This window comes from Haliotis rubra, unplaced genomic scaffold (genome assembly GCF_003918875.1).
Source record: "Haliotis rubra isolate DU_JTF1 unplaced genomic scaffold, ASM391887v1 Scf105, whole genome shotgun sequence".
Classification (NCBI taxonomy): domain Eukaryota; kingdom Metazoa; phylum Mollusca; class Gastropoda; order Lepetellida; family Haliotidae; genus Haliotis; species Haliotis rubra.
The window spans coordinates 642,823-668,227 of NW_025764948.1; the positions used below are offsets into that span (position 1 = coordinate 642,823).

Here is a 25,405-nt window from a genome sequence, read left to right on the forward strand (position 1 = left end):
TGAGTTAAAATTGTAAAAGCGCAATTAAAATGAGTTCCAGAGGCTTGATGGGAACTCTTCGAAATACTATTATTCAACTAAAATGTTTAATGTTGAGATAATATTTGCTGATTTTGATATGCGAGGAAACATTTTGAATACTCCCTGGCAGGCTGAGGACCAGATTTGATGACTTAAGTAATAGCTATGCTGCTGATCCTACAAGAAAGTATATTTGTTTTGTTATTTTGTTTGTTGTTTTTGTCTTGTTGAAACTCATTCTACACTTCCTACATTACATCCTGAAGAGAGTCTTTGTAGGCATATACAAGCTGGATATATGCACAACAAGTAATCTTCTGGATAACAACTTCTTTATTACACGTACACAAAGTCCCAGGGTTATTTTGGGCTTGTTCAGAAGGTGAATGACAGGTTGGGAAAATATGAGATGTACATATGAAGAAAATTATAATCATATACATGTGAGAGAGTAGTTGGACATGATGGTTGGAGTGAATAAAAGTAAAGAACATCGTATTGTTACTTGTCATATTAGACGTACTTGCTAATAGCAATGAACTGTGCACATCCCCAATATTGAACAAAATAGTTCCCTGAATGGACAACCGTAATAAACAGTACTTTATCCACAGCTGGACTGGAGCCTCAGTATGATTACTGATAAAAAGCAAATTTAGTAATTTTTGGTCAATGGAAACTAAACTTCAACATTTGTGTTTTCAAGTCAGTAGCATATAGTTTGTGAGTGGACAAGACTGTTCCTTAAAACTGTCCACCTACTGGGGGAGCTGACTGGTGATGATTGCCATAGTTTCACGTGGCTCCACAGCAGCATGTACTGTTTAGAGTGTTGTGCACCATTGTGGTGCCAGATCCTGCACACTTGCATGGTGACAGCAGCACAACAGTTTGTACTCCCTAATAATGTCTTGTACTGTCTAATAATGTCCTGTACTGTTGTGGTGCAAGATCCATCACACCTGCATGGTGACAGCAGCACAACAGTTTGTACTCCCTAATAATGTCTTGTACTGTCTAATAATGTCCTGTACTGTTGTGGTGCAAGATCCATCACACCTGCATGGTGACAGCTGCACAACAGTTTGTACTACCTAATAATGTCTTGTACTGTCTAATAATGTCCTGTACTGTTGTGGTGCAAGATCCATCACACCTGCATGGTGACAGCAGCACAACAGTTTGTAGTGTCTAATAGTGTCTTGTACTGCCTAATAATGTCCTGTACTGTTTTGTTGCCAGGCCCACAACACTCGCAGGGTGACACAGCTGCACAACAGTATGCGTCAGAAGAAGGACAAGGAGGAGTCCCAGCAGGCCGTGTGGGAGGCGCGCTTCAAGAGGCGGCACGCAGAGCAGCAGCGGAGGGAGCATGAAGACTCACTCAAGTTCTTTCAGGTGAGAAACCTATCACACCACACAAAGCCATTGTTTCTCGAAATCTGCACAATAGTAGTTTTGAATGAATCATATTTTGGTAGGCAATTTCTTTTGATTTCTGCCTTAAGTGTGATTCAGTGATGCTGAAGTGTAGGTTGCTCAATCTAAAATAGATTCTCCAAACTTGTGTACACCACAATATCTTTACATTTAGAGTATGATGAAAGCTATTACATGTTATTTCAAAAAAATTCATTGTTGTGATTGAAGGTTAATATGATTAAATCTGAAGAACCTAGAACCTGTGGGTTTGTCCAGCCTGAAAGTGCTTAAACCTAACTTTGTGGGTATTGAGTTGTGTATGACTTTCTGTTACTGCATGGAGCTGACATTTATTTATTCCCGGTCACCTGCCATGAAGTTCGAGTGAGCTTATATCATGGTGGTGTGTTGTCCATCTGTTGTTAACTTGACATGTCATTTTGGATCTTTTCTCGGCCATTTGGTCAGGCATAATTGTGGATGTTTGCTGTGTAGCAGGTATGTGGTAGATTAAAAAACATAAACTATATGAATGACAACTGTTCTTGTTTTGCATTGTCCACGATTTGATTTAGGTTTTTATGTACAATAAACCAGAAGTTGTCCATAAATTCTGTGTGTTTTATTCATTTCCTGGCTTCTAGCATCCCTAACAGTTTGTATGTGGTATACAGAATTACATAATGAGTGTTTTTTGGTATATTTCTGAGGTAAAGAGCTTTATAGCTCTAATTGTATCTAATTAGCTATACCAATATTTTTGTCGGGATACATTTTTGTTCAACCAATAACTTGATAACTATTTGTGCTGTGCAAATTTTGATAATGAGGTCTTTATTGTCAAGAATTCCAGCAATTTAAAAATTTGAACTAACAAAAGTTTGTTCAACCAATAACTTTCAAGTTATTTTAATTTTGGGGATAACCTTCTTTGTTTTAACGAGAGTTGCAGTGCAATGTACATATTGTGAATTAAAATTAATAAAAACAACCAATATTTTCATCTATTGGTTACAAATTTACAATTGAGTAAGCCAAGGCTGATGTGTATACACCAGCAGACAACAGCCAGTGTATAATTTGATACAGATATTATATTTTTGTCAAGAAAATGATTAATAATTGTGGTTCAGCTGAAATTGGGAGTCATGGACGGGAGTGTTATATTAATGAGCCATGCTCACATTTCTTGGCTTGTCTTTATAATTGTTACCGCTCTGAATGAAGTGCACAAAATCAGACAAAGTGCTATGGATCTCTCAGTGCATGTTACATTTAATCACCACTTGAAGCGACCAGCTTATGTCATATCAACAGTCTTTTCTGGTGTTCGATGCAGTTTACAATATAGTGTACATGTTCTTGTAGAAAATGGTTGTGAAAGGAGAAGATACAGAGCAGAACTTATACCAGAAGGTGCGGAATGCTGAGTATGCTCGGCAGAAACAGGAGCAGGCTGTTAGACGGCTTCAAAATGATCTACAGGAAACCAAGAGGATCAGCGCCATCAAGTTGAAGAAGGAAATCGCTGAGCGCCATCAGCAGGAACAGGAACTGGAACAGAAGCTCATCCGGGAAAAGGCTGAGCTGGACAAGGTGAGAGTGTGTTGATGTGTGGGTGGACAGGAAGGCCGAGCTGGACAAGGTGAGAGTGTGTTGATGTGTGGGTGGACAGGAAGGCCGAGCTGGACAAGGTTAGAGTGTGTTGATGTGTGGGTGGACAGGAAGGCCGAGCTGGACAAGGTTAGAGTGTGTTGATGTGTGGGTGGACAGGAAGGTCGTAACTAGCAGTGGCCTGTATGGGATAGTGGAATAGCGGTTTGGAACAGTGATGTGGATGATTAATACTGCACCTGTGGAACAGTTAGGTGGATGATAAGTAGTGTACCTGGTCGAACAGTGAGGTGGATGATAAGTAGTGTACCTGGTGGAATAGTGAGGTGGATGATAAGTAGTGTACCTGGTGAACCTAGATTCCTGTACAGTAACGACTGTCATACATTCCTGTACAGTGACACCTGTCATACATTCCTGTACAGTAACAACTGTCATACTCACCTGTACAGTAACACCTGTCATACATTCCTGTACAGTAACACCTGTCATACTCACCTGTACAGTAACGACTGTCATACATTCCTGTACAGTAACGACTGTCATACATTCCTGTACAGTAACACCTGTCATACTCACCTGTACTGTAACATCTGTCATACATTCCTGTACAGTAACACCTGTCATACATCCCTGTACAGTAACATCTGTCATACATTCCTGTACAGTAACATCTGTCATACAGACCTTTACCGTAACACCTGTCATACATTCCTGTACAGTAACATCTGTCATACATTCCTGTACAGTAACATCTGTCATACATTCCTGTACAGTGACACCTGTCATACATTCCTGTACAGTAACATGTCATACATTCCTGTACAGTCACACCTGTCATACATTCCTGTACAGTAACACCTGTCATACATTCCTGTACAGTAACACCTGTCATACTCACCTGTACAGTAACACCTGTCATACATTCCTGTATGGTAACATCTGTCATACATTCCTGTACAGTAACGACTGTCATACATTCCTGTACAGTGACACCTGTCATACATTCCTGTACAGTAACACCTGTCATGCTCACCTGTACAGTAACATCTGTCCTACATTCCTGTACAGTGACACCTGTCATACATTCCTGTACAGTGACACCTGTCATACATTCCTGTACTGTAACACCTGTCATACATTCCTGTACACTAACACCTGTCATGCTCACCTGTATAGTAACACCTGTCATACATTCCTGTACAGTAACACCTGTCATGCTCACCTGTACAGTAACATCTGTCATACATTCCTGTACAGTAACATCTGTCATACATTCCTGTACAGTAACGACTGTCATGCTCACCTGTACAGTAACACCTGCCATACATTCCTGTACAGTAACACCTGTCATACATTCCTGTACAGTGACACCTGTCATACATTCCTGTACAGTGACACCTGTCATACATCCCTGTACAGTAACACCTGTCATACATTCCTGTACAGTAACACCTGTCATACATTCCTGTACAGTAACACCTGTCATACATTCCTGTACAGTAACACCTGTCATACATTCCTGTACAGTAACACCTGTCATACATTCCTGTACAGTAACACCTGTCATGCTCACCTGTACAGTAACATCTGCCATACATTCCTGTACAGTGACACCTGTCATACATTCCTGTACAGTGACACCTGTCATACATTCCTGTACTGTAACACCTGTCATACATTCCTGTACAGTAACACCTGTCATGCTCACCTGTATAGTAACACCTGTCATACATTCCTGTACAGTAACACCTGTCATGCTCACCTGTACAGTAACATCTGTCATACATTCCTGTACAGTAACATCTGTCATACATTCCTGTACAGTAACGACTGTCATGCTCACCTGTACAGTAACACCTGCCATACATTCCTGTACAGTAACACCTGTCATACATTCCTGTACAGTGACACCTGTCATACATTCCTGTACAGTGACACCTGTCATACATCCCTGTACGGTAACACCTGTCATACATTCCTGTACAGTAACACCTGTCATACATTCCTGTACAGTAACACCTGTCATACATTCCTGTACAGTGACACCTGTCATACATTCCTGTACAGTAACACCTGTCATACATTCCTGTACAGTAACACCTGTCATACATTCCTGTACAGTAACATCTGTCATACATTCCTGTACAGTGACACCTGTCATACATTCCTGTACAGTAACACCTGTCATACATTCCTGTACAGTAACACCTGTCATACATTCCTGTACAGGAACATCTGTCATACATTCCTGTACAGTGACACCTGTCATACATTCCTGTACAGTAACACCTGTCATACATTCCTGTACAGTGACACCTGTCATACATTCCTGTACAGTAACACCTGTCATGCTCACCTGTACAGTAACACCTGTCATACATTCCTGTACAGTAACACCTGTCATGCTCACCTGTACAGTAACATCTGTCATACATTCCTGTACAGTAACATCTGTCATACATTCCTGTACAGTAACGACTGTCATGCTCACCTGTACAGTAACACCTGCCATACATTCCTGTACAGTAACACCTGTCATACATTCCTGTACAGTGACACCTGTCATACATTCCTGTACAGTGACACCTGTCATACATCTCTGTACAGTAACACCTGTCATACATTCCTGTACAGTAACACCTGTCATACATTCCTGTACAGTGACACCTGTCATACATTCCTGTACAGTGACACCTGTCATACATCCCTGTACGGTAACACCTGTCATACATTCCTGTACAGTAACACCTGTCATACATTCCTGTACAGTAACACCTGTCATACATTCCTGTACAGTGACACCTGTCATACATTCCTGTACAGTAACACCTGTCATACATTCCTGTACAGTAACACCTGTCATACATTCCTGTACAGTAACATCTGTCATACATTCCTGTACAGTGACACCTGTCATACATTCCTGTACAGTAACACCTGTCATACATTCCTGTACAGTAACACCTGTCATACATTCCTGTACAGTAACATCTGTCATACATTCCTGTACAGTGACACCTGTCATACATTCCTGTACAGTAACACCTGTCATACATTCCTGTACAGTGACACCTGTCATACATTCCTGTACAGTAACACCTGTCATGCTCACCTGTACAGTAACACCTGTCATACATTCCTGTACAGTAACACCTGTCATGCTCACCTGTACAGTAACATCTGTCATACATTCCTGTACAGTAACATCTGTCATACATTCCTGTACAGTAGCGACTGTCATGCTCACCTGTACAGTAACACCTGCCATACATTCCTGTACAGTAACACCTGTCATACATTCCTGTACAGTGACACCTGTCATACATTCCTGTACAGTGACACCTGTCATACATCTCTGTACAGTAACACCTGTCATACATTCCTGTACAGTAACACCTGTCATACATTCCTGTACAGTAACACCTGTCATACATTCCTGTACAGTAACACCTGTCATACATTCCTGTACAGTAACACCTGTCATGCTCAACTGTACAGTAACACCTGTCATACATTCCTGTACAGTAACACCTGTCATACATTCCTGTATAGTAACACCTGTCATACATTCCTGTACAGTAACACCTGTCATACATTCCTGTACAGTAACACCTGTCATACATTCCTGTACAGTAACACCTGTCATACATTCCTGTACAGTGACACCTTTCATACATTCCTGTACAGTAACACCTGTCATGCTCACCTGTACAGTAACACCTGTCATACATTCCTGTACAGTAACACCTGTCATACATTCCTGTACAGTAACACCTGTCATGCTCACCTGTACAGTAACACCTGTCATACATTCCTGTACAGTAACACCTGTCATACATTCCTGTACAGTGACACCTGTCATACATTCCTGTACAGTAACACCTGTCATGCTCACCTGTACAGGAACACCTGTCATACATTCCTGTACAGTAACACCTGTCATACATTCCTGTACAGTAACACCTGTCATACATTCCTGTACAGTAACACCTGTCATGCTCACCTGTACTGTAACACCTGTCATACATTCCTGTACAGTAACACCTGTCATACATTCCTGTACCGTAACATCTGTCATACATTCCCAGAGGCCCAGATAAGCTGCGTATCCGGGTAAAATACGCATAGAAAATTTCCAATTACGCATTGAAAAATAATTGTTGCGTACCAATTACGCATTTAAAATGTCAGATACGCAAAAAGTTTAAAACAAATGCGTACGGAATATATTTATAAAACTCGCTTGCGTAATGAAAAAGATATCAATTGCTATTAAGTTGTACTGTCAGTATAGGATGAGTGATTTTTTATGAAATCATTTCCATTATATTTAAGTTGGTTTTGCTTCGGTATGACTTAAGGCAGAACATACCTGCTTAGTAAACTTACTCAATGACATAATGCTTAGGTGAGTAAAATGACTGAAATACGTGAAATATGTGAAATACGCACATATTTGAAAGTAGTGGGTAACGGAAAATGAAATACCCACTCAAAATTCATAATACCCACTCCAAAAAAATACAGTGGGTACAGTACCCAAATGAGCTAAATCTTATCTGGAGCTCTGCATTCCTGTACAGTAACACCTGTCATACATTCCTGTACAGTAACATCTGTCATACATTCCTGTACAGTGACACCTGTCATACAGACCTGTACAGTAACATCTGTCATACATTCCTGTACAGTAACACCTGTCATACTCACCTGTACTGTAACATCTGTCATACATTCCTGTACAGTAACACCTGTCATACATCCCTGTACAGTAACATCTGTCATACATTCCTGTACAGTAACATCTGTCATACAGACCTTTACCGTAACACCTGTCATACATTCCTGTACAGTAACATCTGTCATACATTCCTGTACAGTAACATCTGTCATACATTCCTGTACAGTGACACCTGTCATACATTCCTGTACAGTAACATCTGTCATACATTCCTGTACAGTCACACCTGTCATACATTCCTGTACAGTAACACCTGTCATACATTCCTGTACAGTAACACCTGTCATACTCACCTGTACAGTAACACCTGTCATACATTCCTGTATGGTAACATCTGTCATACATTCCTGTACAGTAACACCTGTCATACATCCCTGTACTGTAACACCTGTCATACTCACCTGTACTGTAACACCTGTCATACTCACATGTACTGTAACACCTGTCATACTTACATGTATTGTAACACCTGTCACACATTCCTGTACAGTAGCTCCCATCAAACATGCCTATGTAGAACTTATTTTCCTGCCTTTGTGGCACAGAAAGGGGGCGGTGTCAGGCATTACTTTATGGTATTTCTACGGATAATCTGATGTCTGTAAGCAGATTAAATACCGGCAATAGAAGGATTACATCTGGTAGACCTTGCTCTGACTCTATCAGATATATGTACATTGCTTATTTTACTCCAGTCGTAAATATGCCCATGTCTGCATTGCTGTTCAAAGCAGCACATATATTCAAGTTAAGGGACTCTTTATTGAAAATCCTGATGTCTCATAAAGACTCTTTATGATCTTTGTGCTTTTTCCAAAGCAATCTCTGAAAGAGATTATTGAGTAAGTGATCTGTGCAAGGGCCTTTATATTAAATTACTGAAAGAGATCTTCCATAAACAATATTTATGGGGAATCATTTGAAGTCACTGTGCTTGTTTGCTGTCATACAGGTAAACAAATTTTTTTTTAATTATATGTATTAATGTCAAAGGGTTAAAATGAAGTCATTGAGGAGTTGAAAACAAGATCAATTTGATTGTAATGTATTCAAGAGTGACAATGTAACTTTAGGAATATGTCTTATTTGCTGTGAAATCTCAAAGATCTGCCTGTCTTTCCCTTAAATGTTGACCTGCTGTTGGATATCAAGGAGATTTATGACAATGCCAAAATTTTCACATGATTGTTAAAATCATTCATATCCAAGTTATTGTCAACAAATTCTTTTGTTGGCCAACCGGCTATTTTGAAAATACTGTCATGTTTCAGAAGTCTATGCAATAATACAGATATTATGCTGTATGCTTGAAGTATTTGCTGATGAAAAGATTTTGTGTTTTTGTCAGTAGAGTTTTTGTTGGGGAATTTCAAAGATCAGTGTTGTTCACAGGGGGCTTCATGAGGTGTGAATATGCTATGTTCATCCGGCCCTTCAGTTGGCTTGTAATAAAGTTAAGACGTTAAAAGCCCCGGTTGAGAGTGATTCATTGATGATTTACAGCAGTAAATTTAAAAAAAGTTAAAGTTCTTGGATAAAATGTGAAAGTGTGAGCAGGGGATCAGTGAAATGTGACGGAAACTGGCTAATGATAGCATCGCCTGTCAAGTACAGGGCGTAATGGCCACCTCAATTTGACTGGTAAATCAGACAATATTGACCACCTACTGCTGTATTGAAATCTTTAACACAGCTACAGTCTGTTTTTTCTTTGTTAGCTATTGTGAGGAGCAGGGATTTGTAAGGATGCCCAACACTTGAGTTCATTGTAAGCTTGTGTTAACACAAAAAGCTGATCGTACGAGCTGTATGATTCATTCAGTGGCAGGAGGAGCCGTGTTTGATTGCAACCCTTGAGATGCATTGTCCAACCCCCACGTTCACATGAAAAGATGGGATTTAGCCTTTAAAACCACGGGATTCCCACTCAACACTAAATGCTGCTCCAGTTACTCTTCAGTATTGAAATTGCAAGTCAACATTAATTACTGAGGCAGTGAAGCAGTCTGTATCCACTGGAGTGAATAGAGGGATGTGAGTCGGGTGGATTCCCTGTACACACTGAAAGACGATGTGGAACTAGAGAAAACTGTTGGTCCATCAGCAATTGACAACAGCTAATACCGAAGGTTGTCTTAAACTACCTGACAGTCACGTGAAACACAAATACATTAACATCCCACACTCTAAATACTCTAATTTGTGTTATCTGGGATACCATTTTGGAATATTTTGTTGGTTATTTACAGTTTGGTGTTTTGCCTTTGATGAGAAACTTATATTTATATGGAAAAAATATGTTTTATTCAGAGAGGGGACGAATTTGAGGGTTTTAGTCAATTCTTTGTGTGTTGTATGAGAAATACTGCTGATGCATAAAACATCAGTGTAGTTTGAAATTAAACTGTTTGAGAGTTCTCTTAAAATAGATCAGATCTGTTAAAAAACATCTTTGAAAAGAATTCAGGAATTGCAGTGTTGGATACTTTTAATCTTCAATCAAACATAAATTTTCTTTTTTGGACCCATTGACTTTCATCCCGGACTTGAACACAGAAGAGTTTATGCTTGACTTTTGACTCTGTACTGTCCCATGTCAGAACACCTTCCCCACAGACACTTGCTGTCATAATTTGAGTCAGTGTATGATAAATAGAAACATGATAGACATTATGTCAATGTCAGTTTTTCAAAGATAATGTGCATCGTTCATAACCTAAGCCAATTTTAGCTTTGAAGCCTGGAAGCAGGGTTATGCGTACTGTGAATGGGAGGGAGAATTTGCTTTTATCTATGTCCCAGACTTGCTTCGGATTGATATTGAGGGAGAACATTATCTTGATGCAAATTATGTATATAAGTGGGTCAGTGATATCGCAGATGGTTCTGTCAATTTACCCTTTCGACACAGCCTTTGGCAAATTTTTTATTCCTTGGCATAGAGACTGAGAGTCTCTCAATAAATGGCATGGTGTTGTGTGTGTTTGTCACATTGTGTGTAGCAGATATTGAGCCTGTGGTTGTCACATGGTGTGTGTGTGTGTGTGTGTGAGAGAGAGAGAGAGGGACATGATGTGTGTGTGTGTGTCACATGGTGTCTTTGGTGGAGTGAGTGTTTAACAGGTGTGTTTGAGAGAGAGACATGGTGTGTGTGTGTGTGTGTGAGAGAGGGAGAGGCTGGTGTGTGTGTGTGTGTGAGAGAGACATGGTGTGTGTGTGAGTGAGAGAGAGACATGGTGTGTGTGTGAGAGACATGGTGTGTGAGTGAGAGGGGGAGACATTGTGTGTGTGTGAGAGAGAGAGCAAGTGAGTGAGTGAGAGGGAGAGAGACATGGTGTGTGTGTGAGAGCAAGTGAGTGAGTGAGGGAGAGAGACATGGTGTGTGTGTGTGAGAGCAAGTGAGTGAGTGAGAGGGAGAGAGACATGGTGTGTGTGTGTGAGTGAGTATTGTTTTACACTGCTTTTAGCAAAATTCCAGCAATAAACCGCCCCAGTGTATGTATGTGTGTGACAGGTTGTGTGTATGTATATGAGTGACATGATGTTGTGTGTGTGTCTATATATGAACATTTTCTTGTGAGTGAGTGAGTGACATGGTGTAGTGAGTGAGTGACATGGTGTATGTAGTGAGTGAACTTGAACAACCCACTGCATACTGCATGCACTGAAGCAGGTTTGAGTGACAGGTTGGGGTGTCTTGTATGTCAACTCCTCACCTGAAGGAGGAAATATGTCCTCCTCGCAATCAAGTTTGACCTCTTACTGCTAAACTGTGTGAGTCATATTGTGTGTACAGGTAAATTGGTCACTTGAAGACCCATATCTTCCCCTGGGCCAACAATACAAAGGCCTCAAATTCTTATTTATGTGAGAATTGACTATAATTCTGCCTGAATATCCGGTATAGTTACCTGAAAGTCTGACAAGCACATGGCAACTGATCACTATGATTCAAGAGGGTCAGAACAAGGGGAGAAGTGTGGTCTCAACTGGTTAACACACTGGTGAAAGTGGTGGCTTCATTGTGTATGCTCTGCATTAAAGTCTACTCCATACAGACTTGTTGGGTCATGAGGCTCACCTTATTGCTGGTGGAGTTGTATTGATTGGATACATTGTGTTGTTTAAACAACATTAATTATTGAAGGGACCTGTTTTATGGTGGGTTTTACACCTCTTTCCTGTTATGCATGGACGACACCATCATGGTTCTGTGTCCCGCTTGTGTGGCTACCTCTGGCTACAATACCAACCTGCCATCAAACTGCTGCGTTAGTAGCCATCTTGAACAACACTTTAATTTTGCTGGCATTTAAGCTTGAAAATATTGTAATTATGCAATGTTTAATATGAACTGTTTGACCAATATATGTCCTCATTTTAGCAAAATACAGGGATAGACTTTTCATAACTTGACCCAAGTGTTATTTGGTGGTACTAACAGTGCTTTCCTAATATTTGTCTTGTAGACCAGCATGTTGATGGCATACACCTACCTGGCATACATCCACCTGGCATACACCTACCTGGCATACACCTACCTGGCATACACCTACCTGGCATACATCCACCTGGCATACATCCACCTGGCATACACCTACCTGGCATACACCCATCTGGCATACACCCACCTGGCATACACCCACACCCACCTGGCATACACCCACACTCACCTGGCATACACCCACACCCACCTGGCATACATCCACCTGGCATACATCCACTTGGCATACATCCACCTGGCATACACCCACCTGGCATACATCCACCTGGTATACACCCACCGGGCATACATCCACCTGGTATACACCCACCTGGCATACACCCACCTGGCATACATCCACCTGGCATACACCCACCTGGCATACATCCACCTGGCATACACCCACCTGGCATACACCCACCTGGCATACATCGACCTGGCATACATCCACCTGGGATACACCTACCTGGCATACATCCACCTGGCATACACCCACCTGGCATACACCCACCTGGCATACATCCACCTGGCATACACCCACCTGGCATACACCCACCTGGCATACATCCACCTGGCATACATCCACCTGGCATACATCCACCTGGCATACATCCACCTGGCATACACCCATACACCCACCTGGCATACATCCACCTGGCATACATCCACCTGGCATACATCCACCTGGCATACACCCACCTGGCATACACCCACCTGGCATAGCATACATCTACCTGGCATACATCCACCTGGCATACACCTTCCTGGCATACACCTACCTGGCATACACCTACCTGGCATACATCCACCTGGCATACACCCACCTGGCATACATCCACCTGGCATACATCCACCTGGCATACATCCACCTGGCATACACCCACCTGGCATACACCCACCTGGCATACACCCACCTGGCATACATCCACCTGGCATACATCCACCTGGCATACACCCACCTGGCATACACCCACCTGGCATAGCATACATCTACCTGGCATACACCCACCTGGCATACACCCACCTGGCATACACCCACCTGGCATACATCCACCTGGCATACACCTTCCTGGCATACACCTACCTGGCATACACCCACCTGGCATACATCCACCTGGCATACATCCACCTGACATACACCCACCTGGCATACTCCTACCTGGCATACATCCACCACCTACCTGGCATACATCTACCTGGCATACACCTATCTGGCATACATCTACCCAGCAACATATTATTAAGAAAAAAATTCAATGTCGGATTGAAACAACAGTTTTTTAAAACATACCTAAATTTCAGTACTGGGGCTGTTGACAGTGACAGGAATTGCTACTCCAGTGTATCATTGATCTCACTGTTTTCTGCATGATTAGTATAGTGATATAAGTCATACCTTGAATAACAGATTCACTAGCAAATCTGAATCTGTTTCACCCTGTTTTCAAGTGTCAACGGCAATCACATGAGAAGGTAGCTTGCTGCTGATGTGTACAAAGTAATCACCTTGTTCAGTTGGTGTAATGTGTGCGTGTTAATAGACGTGATTGGATATTGGCATGTTGTCAGAAGGTATCCTGTCTGTAATTGTAGCCAATCACAGTGATGCAGGTTTGTGTGAAGTGAATTTAATGTTTGCCCTGTCTGTTGAAGCTGTTTTTCATTTTAACTTTCCGAGTCATCTAGGGAGTGTAATTTTATTGCTTGGTACTCCCAAATTGGTTTAAGAGAACCAGTAATTTGACACATGCAGTTTAGTCAGATTTGAGTGTAAATGATGATAAGCATAGTATAAAGTTGCTATGATGTAACAGCACCCTGATATGTAACCCTGGGATGTAGCTGCACACACATGTGAGGACATGCATGCCACATTGGGAAATAGCTATGAACATAAATATGACATTAAGACACAGCTACATACATATATGTGTCATTGGGAAATAGCTACGTTCATATATGTGTCATTGGGAAATAGCTACGTACATCTATGTGTCATTGGGAAATAGCTACGTTCATATATGTGTCATTGGGAAATTGCAACATTCATATATGTGTCATATGGAAATAGCTATGTTCATATATGTGTCATTGGGAAATAGCTACGTACATATATGTGTCATTGAGAAATAGCTACGTACATATATGTGTCATTTGGAAATAGCTACGTTTATACATGTGTCATTGGGAAATAGCTATGTACAAAAATTGGTCAGTTGGAAATAGCTACGTACATATGTGTCATTGTGAAATAGCTACGTACATCTATGTGTCATTGAGAAATAGGTACATTCATATAGAAATAGGTACATTCATATATATGTCATTGGGAAATAGCTACGTACATATATGTGTCTGTTGGAAATAGCTACGTACATATATGTGTCATTGGGACCTAGTTGAGTAAGCAAATAAAAAACGTATGTAAAGTGATATGTAACCAGGAAGTGCATGCCTTTGCCCACATTAGCATAATCGCCGCCCCTCTATCCCCGTCTGTCTGGATGATGTGCTGCTTGTGTAGAACATGGCTCCTAAGACAATACCTACCTGCATCACTATGGTGTACAGAGTGGAGTATGCTGGTAATAAATCAATGAAATCGTGTATGTTACAAATTTGTCTGAAATAGAAAATAGAAAAATAATTACTAATGCTGGTTACTATATGTGGTTTAAACTATCTAGACTGAATATCTTAATCAGTATAGAATGTAACTTCCATCAGTTGACATGCTATGGTAATACTGTCCTTAGGGTCTCAAACCAAGCTCCCTCACGCACTTGACAGAGTTAGATAGTTTGATGTTGACAGTGCACTTGACACAGTCACTTGTCAAGTAGTCCTGGAACTAGATATCAGCTGGCAAGTCCTCTGTCCATGAAGCTTAGCCCACAATTAGCAGATCCTTGCATGCCTGTAAAGATGTGTCTCAGATAACAGTGAACATGGGTGAAGAGAGTTTTCTGATTATGAACATGGGTGTACAGAGGTGTCTGATAGTGAACACGGGTGAAGAGAGGTGTCAGATAGTGAACACGGGTGAAGAGAGGTGTCAGTGAACATGGTTGTACAGAGGTATCAGATAGTGAACAGATAGTGAACACGGGTGAAGAGAGGTGTCTGATAGTGAACACGGGAAGAAGAGCTGTCAGATAGTGAACACGGGTGAAGAGAGGTATCAGATAGTGAAAGAAGAGGTGTCTGATAGTGAACATGGGTGAAGAGAGGTGTCAGATAGTGAACATGGGTGTACAGAGGTGTCTGATAGTGAACATGGGTGAAGAGAGGTGTCTGATAGTGAACATGGGTGAAGAGAGGTGTCAGATAGTGAACATGGGTGAAGAGAGGTGTCAGATAGTGAACACGGGTGAAGAGAGGTGTCAGATAGTGAACACGGGTGAAGAGAAGTGTCAGATAGTGAACACGGGTGAAGAGAGTTGTCAGATAGTGAACACGGGTGAAGAGAGGTGTCTGATAGTGAACATGGGTGTACAGAGGTGTCTGATAGTGAACATGGGTGAAGAGAGGTGTCTGATAGTGAACATGGGTGAAGAGAGGTGTCTGATAGTGAACATGGTTGTACAGAGGTGTCAGATAGTGAACATGGGTGAAGAGAGGTGTCTGATAGTGAACATGGGGTAAAGAGAGGTGTCTGATAGTGAACACAGTGGGTGAAGAGAGAGGTGTCTGATAGTGAACATGGGTGTACAGAGGTGTCAGATAGTGAACATGGTTGTACAGAGGTGTCAGATAGTGAACATGGGTGAAGAGAGGTGTCTGATTGAGAACATGGGTGTACAGAGTGTCCTTTACTGAACATGGGTGAAGATAGGTGTCTGATAGTGAACATGGTTGTACAGAGGTGTCAGATAGTGAACATGGGTGTACAGATGTGTCAGATAGTGAACATGGGTGTACAGAGGTGTCTGATAGTGACATGGTTGTACAGAAGTGTCTGATAGTGAACATGGGTGAAAAGAGGTGCCTGATAGTGAACATGGGTGAAGAGAGGTGTCTGATAGTGAACATGGTTGTACAGAGGTGTCCGATTGTGAACATGGCTAAATAGAGGTATCAGATAGTGAACACGGGTGAAGAGAGGTGTCAGATAGTGAACATGGGTGAAGAGAGGTGTCTCATTGTGAACATGGGTGTACAGAGGTGTCAGATAGTGAACATGGGTGAAGAGAGGTGTCAGATAGAGAACATGGGTGAAGAGAGGTGTCTGATAGTGAACATGGGTGTACAGAGGTGTCAGATAGTGAACATGGGTGTACAGAGGTGTCAGATAGTGAACATGGGTGAAGAGAGGTGTCTGATTGTGAACATGGGTGTACAGAGGTGTCAGATAGTGAACATGGGTGTACAGAGGTGTCTGATAGTGACATGGTTGTACAGAAGTGTCTGATAGTGAACATGGGTGAAAAGAGGTGCCTGATAGTGAACATGGGTGAAGAGAGGTGTCTGATAGTGAACATGGGTGAAGAGAGGTGTCAGATAGTGAACATGGTTGTACAGAGGTGTCCGATTGTGAACATGGCTGAATAGAGGTGTCTGATAGTGAACATGGTTGTACAGAGGTGTCCGATTGTGAACATGGTTGTACAGAGGTGTCCGATTCTGAACATGGCTCACTAAGGGTTTCTGATAGTGAACATGGGTGTAGAGAGGTGTCTGATGGTAAACATGGGTGAATAGAGGTGTCTGATAGAGAACATGGGTGTTCAGAGGTGTCTGTTAGTGAACATGGGTGAAGAGAGTGAACATGTTTCCGATAGTGAACATGGGTGTACAGAGGTGTCCGATAGTGAACATGGGTGAATAGATGTGTCCGATTGTGAACATGAGTGTACAGAGTGAGCAAAATTGTTTTGAAATTTTACATTTTAAAATAATTTGTTTAATGTTAATGTCCTGTAATACTTATATATTATTATGTAATTGGTGTGAATATTTGCAAAATTCTTTGTTCCTTGCATCTGTGATCCTATTACTTGGTATTATATGAACTCAGCTTTTACTTTTAAAAAAATCAAACACTTTCAGTCAGAACATCCTGGCTTTTTTCCACCAGTTTTCCAAGTAAAACTATACAGGTTAGGTTTTACGACAGAATACATAAGTAAAGGTATTTGGTGGAGTAATCAGATGGCAACTACAGTACACATAGTTATTTCAATTATGCTGAATGAAGGCAGAGTTGCAGAAGGGATAGGTGGTGGTGGTAGGTCCCTGCTGCAGCTATTGGGGCAGTAGGTAAGGTTGGTGATTTGTGGGGGTGGGCTGATATGGACTATGCTGACATGGGCTGTGTTCTCCTGGCAGTGGTAAGGCACCCTCCCCCCACTGTACCTTAGAGAGTTGGACATTCTGGAGTTGGTCAACCTGTCACTATGTCATGGACCCACTGTCTTGTCGCGATAATTGTCATCTTATATTAGTTGTCATTTATAACTCTCATTATTTTGATTAAGTTCTGAAGTTAAAAGTTGTGAATAGTGTTATTGGTAGATTGACAAAATGGAATTATTTCTATCCTCCTGGCAGGTATTAGAAAAGGAATAGATAGCTATTTCTGGAACAGGTCAGATGTAACAGAATGCTGAATTAATAGGCACAAGTGACTTGGAACCTAGACAGTGTCTTCAGAGGTTGTTGTTTGGGGATAAGACTCAGCAGCAGATCATTGGTCAGTCAATGCCTTGATAGTCTGTATCCAGGCTTATTCATTGGTCAATCAATGCCTTGACCTTTTGTATCTTGATGCATTCATCAGCCATTCCTTGACCATTTGTATCTTGATGCATTCGTCGGCCATTCCTTGACCTTTTGTATCCTGATGCATTCGTCAGCCATTCCTTGACCTTTTGTATCCTGATGTATTCATCAGCCATTCCTTGACCATTTGTATCTTGATGCATTCGTCGGCCATTCCTTGACCTTTTGTATCCTGATGTATTCATCAGCCATTCCTTGACCTTTTGTATCCTGATGTATTCGTCGGCCATTCCTTGACCTTTTGTATCTTGATGTATTCAATGACCATTTGGCGGGCCATTCCTTGACCTTTGTATCTTGATGTTAAATCAGCCATTCCTTCGGCCATCTTTCCTTGACCATTTTGACCTTTTGTATCTTGATGCATTCGCCTGCCATTCTTTGACCTTTTGTATCCTGATGCATTCGATCTGCCATTCCTTGACCTTTTGTATCCTGATGCATTCGTCAGCCATTCCTTGACCATTTGTATCTTGATGCATTCGTCGGCCATTCCTTGACCATTTGTATGCTGATGCATTCGTCAGCCATTCCTTGACCTTTTGGATCTTGATGCATTCGTCGGCTATTCCTTGACCTTTTGTATTTTGATGTATTCGTCGGCCATTCCTTGACCATTTGTATCCTGATGTATTCATCAGCCATTCCTTGACCATTTGTATCTTGATGTATTCATCAGCCATTCCTTGACCATTTGTATCTTGATGCATTCCTCAGCCATTCCTTGACCTTTTGTATCCTGATGTATTCATCAGCCATTCCTTGACCATTTGTATGTGATGTATTGATGTATTCCTTGATCAGCCATTCCTTGACCATTTGTATCTTGATGCATTCGACCAGCCATTCCTTGACCTTTTGTATCCTGATGTATTCATCAGCCATTCCTTGACCTTTTGTATCTTGATGCATTCGTCAGCCATTCCTTGACCTTTTGTATCTTGATGCATTCGTCGGCCATTCCTTGACCATTTGTATCTTGATGCATTCGTCAGCCATTCCTTGACCTTTTGTATCTTGATGTATTCATCAGCCATTCCTTGACCTTTTGTATCTTGATGCATTCCTCAGCCATTCCTTGACCTTTTGTATCTTGATGCATTCATCAGCCATTCCTTGACCATTTGTATCTTGATGTATTCATCAGCCATTCCTTGACCTTTTGTATCTTGATGCATTCGTCAGCCATTCCTTGACCTTTTGTATCTTGATGTATTCATCAGCCATTCCTTGACCTTTTGTATCTTGATGCATTCGTCAGCCATTCCTTGACCTTTTGTATCTTGATGTATTCATCAGCCATTCCTTGACCATTTGTATCTTGATGTATCATTCGTCAGCCATTCCTTGACCTTTTGTATCCTTGATGTATTCATCAGCCATTCCTTGACCTTTTGTATCTTGATGCATTGATGCATTCGCCGGCCATTCCTTGACCTTTTGTATCTTGATGCATTCCGCCGGGCCATTCCTTGACCATTTGTATCTTGATGCATTCGTCAGCCATTCCTTGACCTTTTGTATCTTGATGTATTCATCAGCCATTCCTTGACCTTTTGTATCTTGATGCATTCGTCAGCCATTCCTTGACCTTTTGTATTTTGATGCATTCGTCAGCCATTCCTTGACCTTTTGTCAGCCATTCCTTGACCATTGTATCTTGATGCATTCGTCAGCCATTCCTTGACCTTTTGTATTTTGATGCATTCGTCAGCCATTCCTTGACCATTTGTATCTTGATGTATTCGTCAGCCATTCCTTGACCATTTGTATCTTGATGTATTCATCAGCCATTCCTTGACCATTTGTATCTTGATGCATTCGTCGGCCATTCGTTGACCTTTTGTATCTTGATGTATTCGTCAATACTTAGATGGTTGTATCTAAGTATATTCAATGGTCAGTATTTATTGATAGTAGAAAGGTACATGTATTGAACTATGTAATGATGTACTTGTTGTCTAGTAGCCTGTTAGTAGTGTGTATCTTATGTACCCTAATGGACACTTGTATCATCACCATCATCAATGTATAGATGAGAGATGCTTGGTCAGGACTAGTAATGCCTACCTGATACCATATAGCTGATTTGCCCTAATATCATAAATGTGTTTTTTCTTAAAAGCATATTGTGATAACTACTGATGTCAGGTCATACGACATACAGAGTGAATAAGGTTGTAAGTGACAATTAACAATAGTGAAAAGTGCTGTCCCTGTCCAGTCCCCAGCTGTGACAAGTCACTGACCAGTCCCGGATCTTTGTTCTGGATCACAGCCTGGTACACAGTTACAGTGCAAATGGCTGTGGTAGTGCTGACAGATTCTACCTTGTATCACATCAACTACCATATGTAATGATCCTTTCCATATCCAAGCCTTTCATCACAGGTCGACCTTCGGATGTCGCACAGGGCGTATTTGCCCATAACTCCTTTGATGTTGTAATGGAAACATGGACACAGACACACAGTGTTTTGCTTCCTCTGATAGTCTGTCCCACAGACGAAACACTTCATACTCACATAAATATCTCATCCTAATATAAAGCTGCCATTACAGATTGTAAAGAGACTTCATAATTTATTAGATGTCATTTAGATAAATGTTAGGTTTCATAATGAAAGGGACATTTGTTTCTGTTGAGACTCACTTGGTTGGCCTGTGATAAAAAAGGGTGAATCTGACAGGGAGAATACAGGCCATGTTTATAGGGCTCATTTTGGGGAAGAAATATGGCCGAGTTATGAACTTAGATAGGAACTGCCCAAGTGTAGCAGAACAGTCAGGACAGCAGCCATAGATTTATTGCTTTACAACTGGCTAGAAATATTTGGTCATTAATTATGATAACTTGCTGAGTTCATTAAGTGAAATGAATGCCTAAAGAAATGGGGGTATGGTTTCACTGCAGTTTCCTTGTTCGAGTAATGTCTGTCTCCTGCTACCAGATACATGTGATTCTGAGTTCGAATCCTGGTTCACCCTGGTTGTATGTAAGCACCATACACTGCTCATGGGTTTGTCCAAAATGCTGTACATCTAAGACCTGTGTCAACCTGTGTTTACCTTGACCTAGTAGGGTTCAGGAGATCCCCAATATGTAATTTTAAAGGCCCTTGTAATAAATGCGAGTAAGTAAGTAATGAATGAATGTAGTGTACTTGAAGATTACATAATGACTTATTATAAGACATTTGGATTTCTTGTCAAGAAATGAGCACAATGAACATTATCGTGTCCCTTAGGGTGCAATATATATTTTTTCTGTGTTCTTTTCATACAGATCTGTGTCCTGGACACACATTAGTACATCACATACAATCCTGCCTACAACAGGCTTCTTCCCCGTGATCAGCTGAGAGTCAGCTGACACACATTAGTACATCACTTACAATCCTGCCTACAACAGGCTTCTTCCCCGTGATCAGCTGAGAGTCAGCTGACAACAGGCTTCTTCCCCTGATCAGCTGAGAGTCAGCTGACACACATTAGTACATCACGTACAATCCTGCCTACAACAGGCTTCTTCCCCGTGATCAGCTGAGAGTCAGCTGACACACATTAGTACATCACGTACAATCCTGCCTACAACAGGCTTCTTCCCCGTGATCAGCTGAGAGTCAGCTGACACACATTAGTACATCACATACAATCCTGCCTACAACAGGCTTCTTCCCCATGATCAGCTGAGACTCAGCTGACACACATTAGTACATCACATACAATCCTGCCTACAACAGGCTTCTTCCACGTGATCAGCTGAGACTCAGCTGACACTGCTTGAAGCAGCATGTTATCGATAACATTGTACAGATCAGGAATTCATTGCAATATTGTGATAACAATATTCTAAAACATGTTCGAGAAGTCTTTGTTTAGCTGTGAAAACACTGTGTAAGTCGACCCTGTGTGATGCATGTGATGTGTGTTCCTTGAGCCTTTCGTGTATGCATCTTGTCTTGATATGAAGTTTTGGGACAAATATGCAAATCAGATTTGACAAAATCAAACACATTTATCAACATCTAAGTATTACTATTATACAAGAACAGAACTCTGATCAAGATAAGAATAATGCCATATTTTTCTTCATTTCTTTGAACAAAAGCTATTAAATACCACATGCATACAATGCATAGAGTAACATATAAATTACTGCTTTAAACAAATATTTCATGAAAAGATAATGTTTATAAAATGCTAGTAAACAACCAGTGTTCGTTACCGTAAAAGTCCCCAATGTCCCTCTGTCAGAAGACTTTTTGCACAGACAAACAATTCAGTTGATGTACCATTAAAGACAACAGCTATGGTTTAATTATACTATTCAATGTTAGTAAGAGACCTTCTCTCTCCGTGTTTGATGTGCATTGACAAAACTAGGTAAATGTATAATGAGAAGTGGATGACAGAAAAAAGAAGTCATCTGTTAGTATGTACACACAAACAATGTCAGCCAAGTGTGTATTGCTTAGCTAGAAGTGCAGTTGTTTTGTTCTCAAAATTTTATAAGATGGATTTGAAATAATAATAATAATAATAATACTTTATTGCCCAAGAAGGGAATTTGTCTTGCGTTATGGATGCTGGAATTACAATAAATACATTTATTATTCAAATTACAGTTGAAGCGTTAGTTCACATGCAGTCCACTTCTTGTATAGTATCTGAGTCCTATTGGGACTGCTCCCTTTCCGCCGTTTGTAGGAAGGAGTTCTGTCTGTAAGCTCTGTGCTGGGAAATGCCTTTCTGTCTGTTTGGCCCAACCTTTGTTCTCCCTTTTGGATTTAGCTTAATAAAAACCACACATTCATCCTTATATGAAGAATTTCAAAACCTCCAATTTAGATAATGCCTAAATATGTTTGCATTTGAGCTGTGGTATGCTACATGACTTTGGGGGTTGAGAGAGAGTGGAGATATATTTGACATTCAGGTAGGTACATTGTCCCAGCACACAGCTAGTACCCAGTTCATTCACAGAGTCAGGGAGCCTGTTTACAGTGTGGATTACACGCAAGCCAACAGGTTGAACCTCAGTCAATATCATTTATATAGTAAACTCCTGGAAGCCTGCACATAGACAGAGTTAATTCGGTTATTGAGTTAAAGAGATGGATTTTCTAAAGATATGCTCTCTCAGGTTGACTTCAATCAGCTGTCCATCAGCTTGTCGGTTAGCAGTCACGTATGTAAGCCTGCTTTACTGACTGAACTGGGGAGGTGTGTTTTTCTGCTTTACTGACTGAACAGGGTGATGTGTGTTACTCTGCTTTACTGACTGAACGTGGGAGGTGTATTAGTCGGCTTTACTGACTGAACTGGGGAGGTGTGTTTGTCTGCTTTACTGACTGAACAGGGTGATGTGTGTTACTCTGCTTTACTGACTGAACGTGGGAGGTGTATTAGTCGGCTTTACTGACTGAACTGGGGAGGTGTGTTTGTCTGCTTTACTGACTGAACAGGGTGATGTGTGTTACTCTGCTTTACTGATTGAACATTGGAAGTGTGTTAGTCTGCTGAACTGACTGAACGTGGGAGGTGTGTTACTCTGCTTTACTGACTGAACTGACTGAACGTGGGAAGTGTGTTTGTCTGCTTTACTGACTGAACTGACTGAACGTGGGATGTGTTACTCTGCTTTACTGACTGAACTGGGGAGGTGTGTTTGTCTGCTTTACTGACTGAACAGGGTGATGTGTGTTACTCTGCTTTACTGACTGAACGTGGGAGGTGTATTAGTCGGCTTTACTGACTGAACTGGGAAGGTGTGTTTGTCTGCTTTACTGACTGAACAGGGTGATGTGTGTTACTCTGCTTTACTGATTGAACATTGGAAGTGTGTTAGTCTGCTGAACTGACTGAACGTGGGAGGTGTGTTACTCTGCTTTACTGACTGAACTGACTGAACGTGGGAAGTGTGTTTGTCTGCTTTACTGACTGAACTGACTGAACGTGGGATGTGTTACTCTGCTTTACTGACTGAACTGGGGAGGTGTGTTTGTCTGCTTTACTGACTGAACAGGGTGATGTGTGTTACTCTGCTTTACTGACTGAACGTGGGAGGTGTATTAGTCGGCTTTACTGACTGAACTGACTGAACGTGGGAAGTGTGTTACTCTGCTTTACTGACTGAACTTGGGAGGTGTGTTTGTCTGCTTTACTGACTGAACTGGGGAGGTGTGTTTGTCTGCTTTACTGACTGAACAGGGTGATGTGTGTTGCTCTGCTTTACTGACTAAACTGACTGAACGTGGAAAGGGTTAGTCTGCTTTACTGACTGAACTGACTGAACATGGGATGTGTTACTCTGCTTTACTGACTGAACGTGGGAGGTGTGTTACTCTGCTTTACTGACTGAACTGACTGAAAGTGGGAAGTGTGTTTGTCTGCTTTACTGACTGAACTGACTGAACGTGGGAAGTGTGTTACTCTGCTTTACTGACTGAACTGGGGAGGTGTGTTTGTCTGCTTTACTGACTGAACAGGGTGATGTGTGTTACTCTGCTTTACTGACTGAACGTGGGAGGTGTATTAGTCGGCTTTACTGACTGAACTGACTGAACGTGGGAAGTGTGTTTGTCTGCTTTACTGACTGAACTGGGGAGGTGTGTTTGTCTGCTTTACTGACTGAACAGGGTGATGTGTGTTGCTCTGCTTTACTGACTAAACTGACTGAACGTGGAAAGTGTTAGTCTGCTTTACTGACTGAACTGACTGAACATGGGATGTGTTACTCTGCTTTACATACTGAACGTGGGAAGTGTGTTACTCTGCTTTACTGACTGAACTGACTGAACGTGGAAAGTGTTAGTCTGCTTTACTGACTGAACTGACTGAACATGGGATGTGTTACTCTGCTTTACATACTGAACGTGGGAAGTGTGTTACTCTGCTTTACTGACTGAACTGACTGAACGTGGGAAGTGTGTTACTCTGCTTTACTGACTGAACTTGGGAGGTGTGTTTGTCTGCTTTACTGACTGAACAGGGTGATGTGTGTTAGTCTGCTTTACAGACTGAACTGACTGAACGTGGGAGGTGTGTTACTCTGCTTTACTGACTGAACTGACTGAATGTGGGATGTGTTACTCTGCTTTACATACTGAACGTGGGAAGTGTGTTACTCTGCTTTACTGACTGAACTGACTGAACGTGGGAAGTGTGTTACTCTGCTTTACTGACTGAACAGGGTGATGTGTGTTACTCTGCTTTACTGACTGAACGTGGGAGGTGTATTAGTCGGCTTTACTGACTGAACTGACTGAACGTGGGAAGTGTGTTACTCTGCTTTACTGACTGAACTTGGGAGGTGTGTTTGTCTGCTTTACTGACTG

General features: G+C 41.4%; 1 protein-coding gene across 1 annotated transcript in view; it reads left to right on the plus strand.

Moving 5' to 3' along the window:
• LOC124275833 (calponin homology domain-containing protein DDB_G0272472-like) overlaps window positions 1-25,405 on the plus strand; it is an 84,309-nt gene that overhangs the window by 32,989 nt on the left and 25,915 nt on the right. Inside the window, exons 12-13 of the mRNA XM_046711517.1 lie at window positions 1,264-1,419; window positions 2,812-3,039. Of these exons, the coding sequence (XP_046567473.1) occupies window positions 1,264-1,419; window positions 2,812-3,039 (384 nt within the window). The remainder of the gene's footprint in view (window positions 1-1,263; window positions 1,420-2,811; window positions 3,040-25,405) is intronic.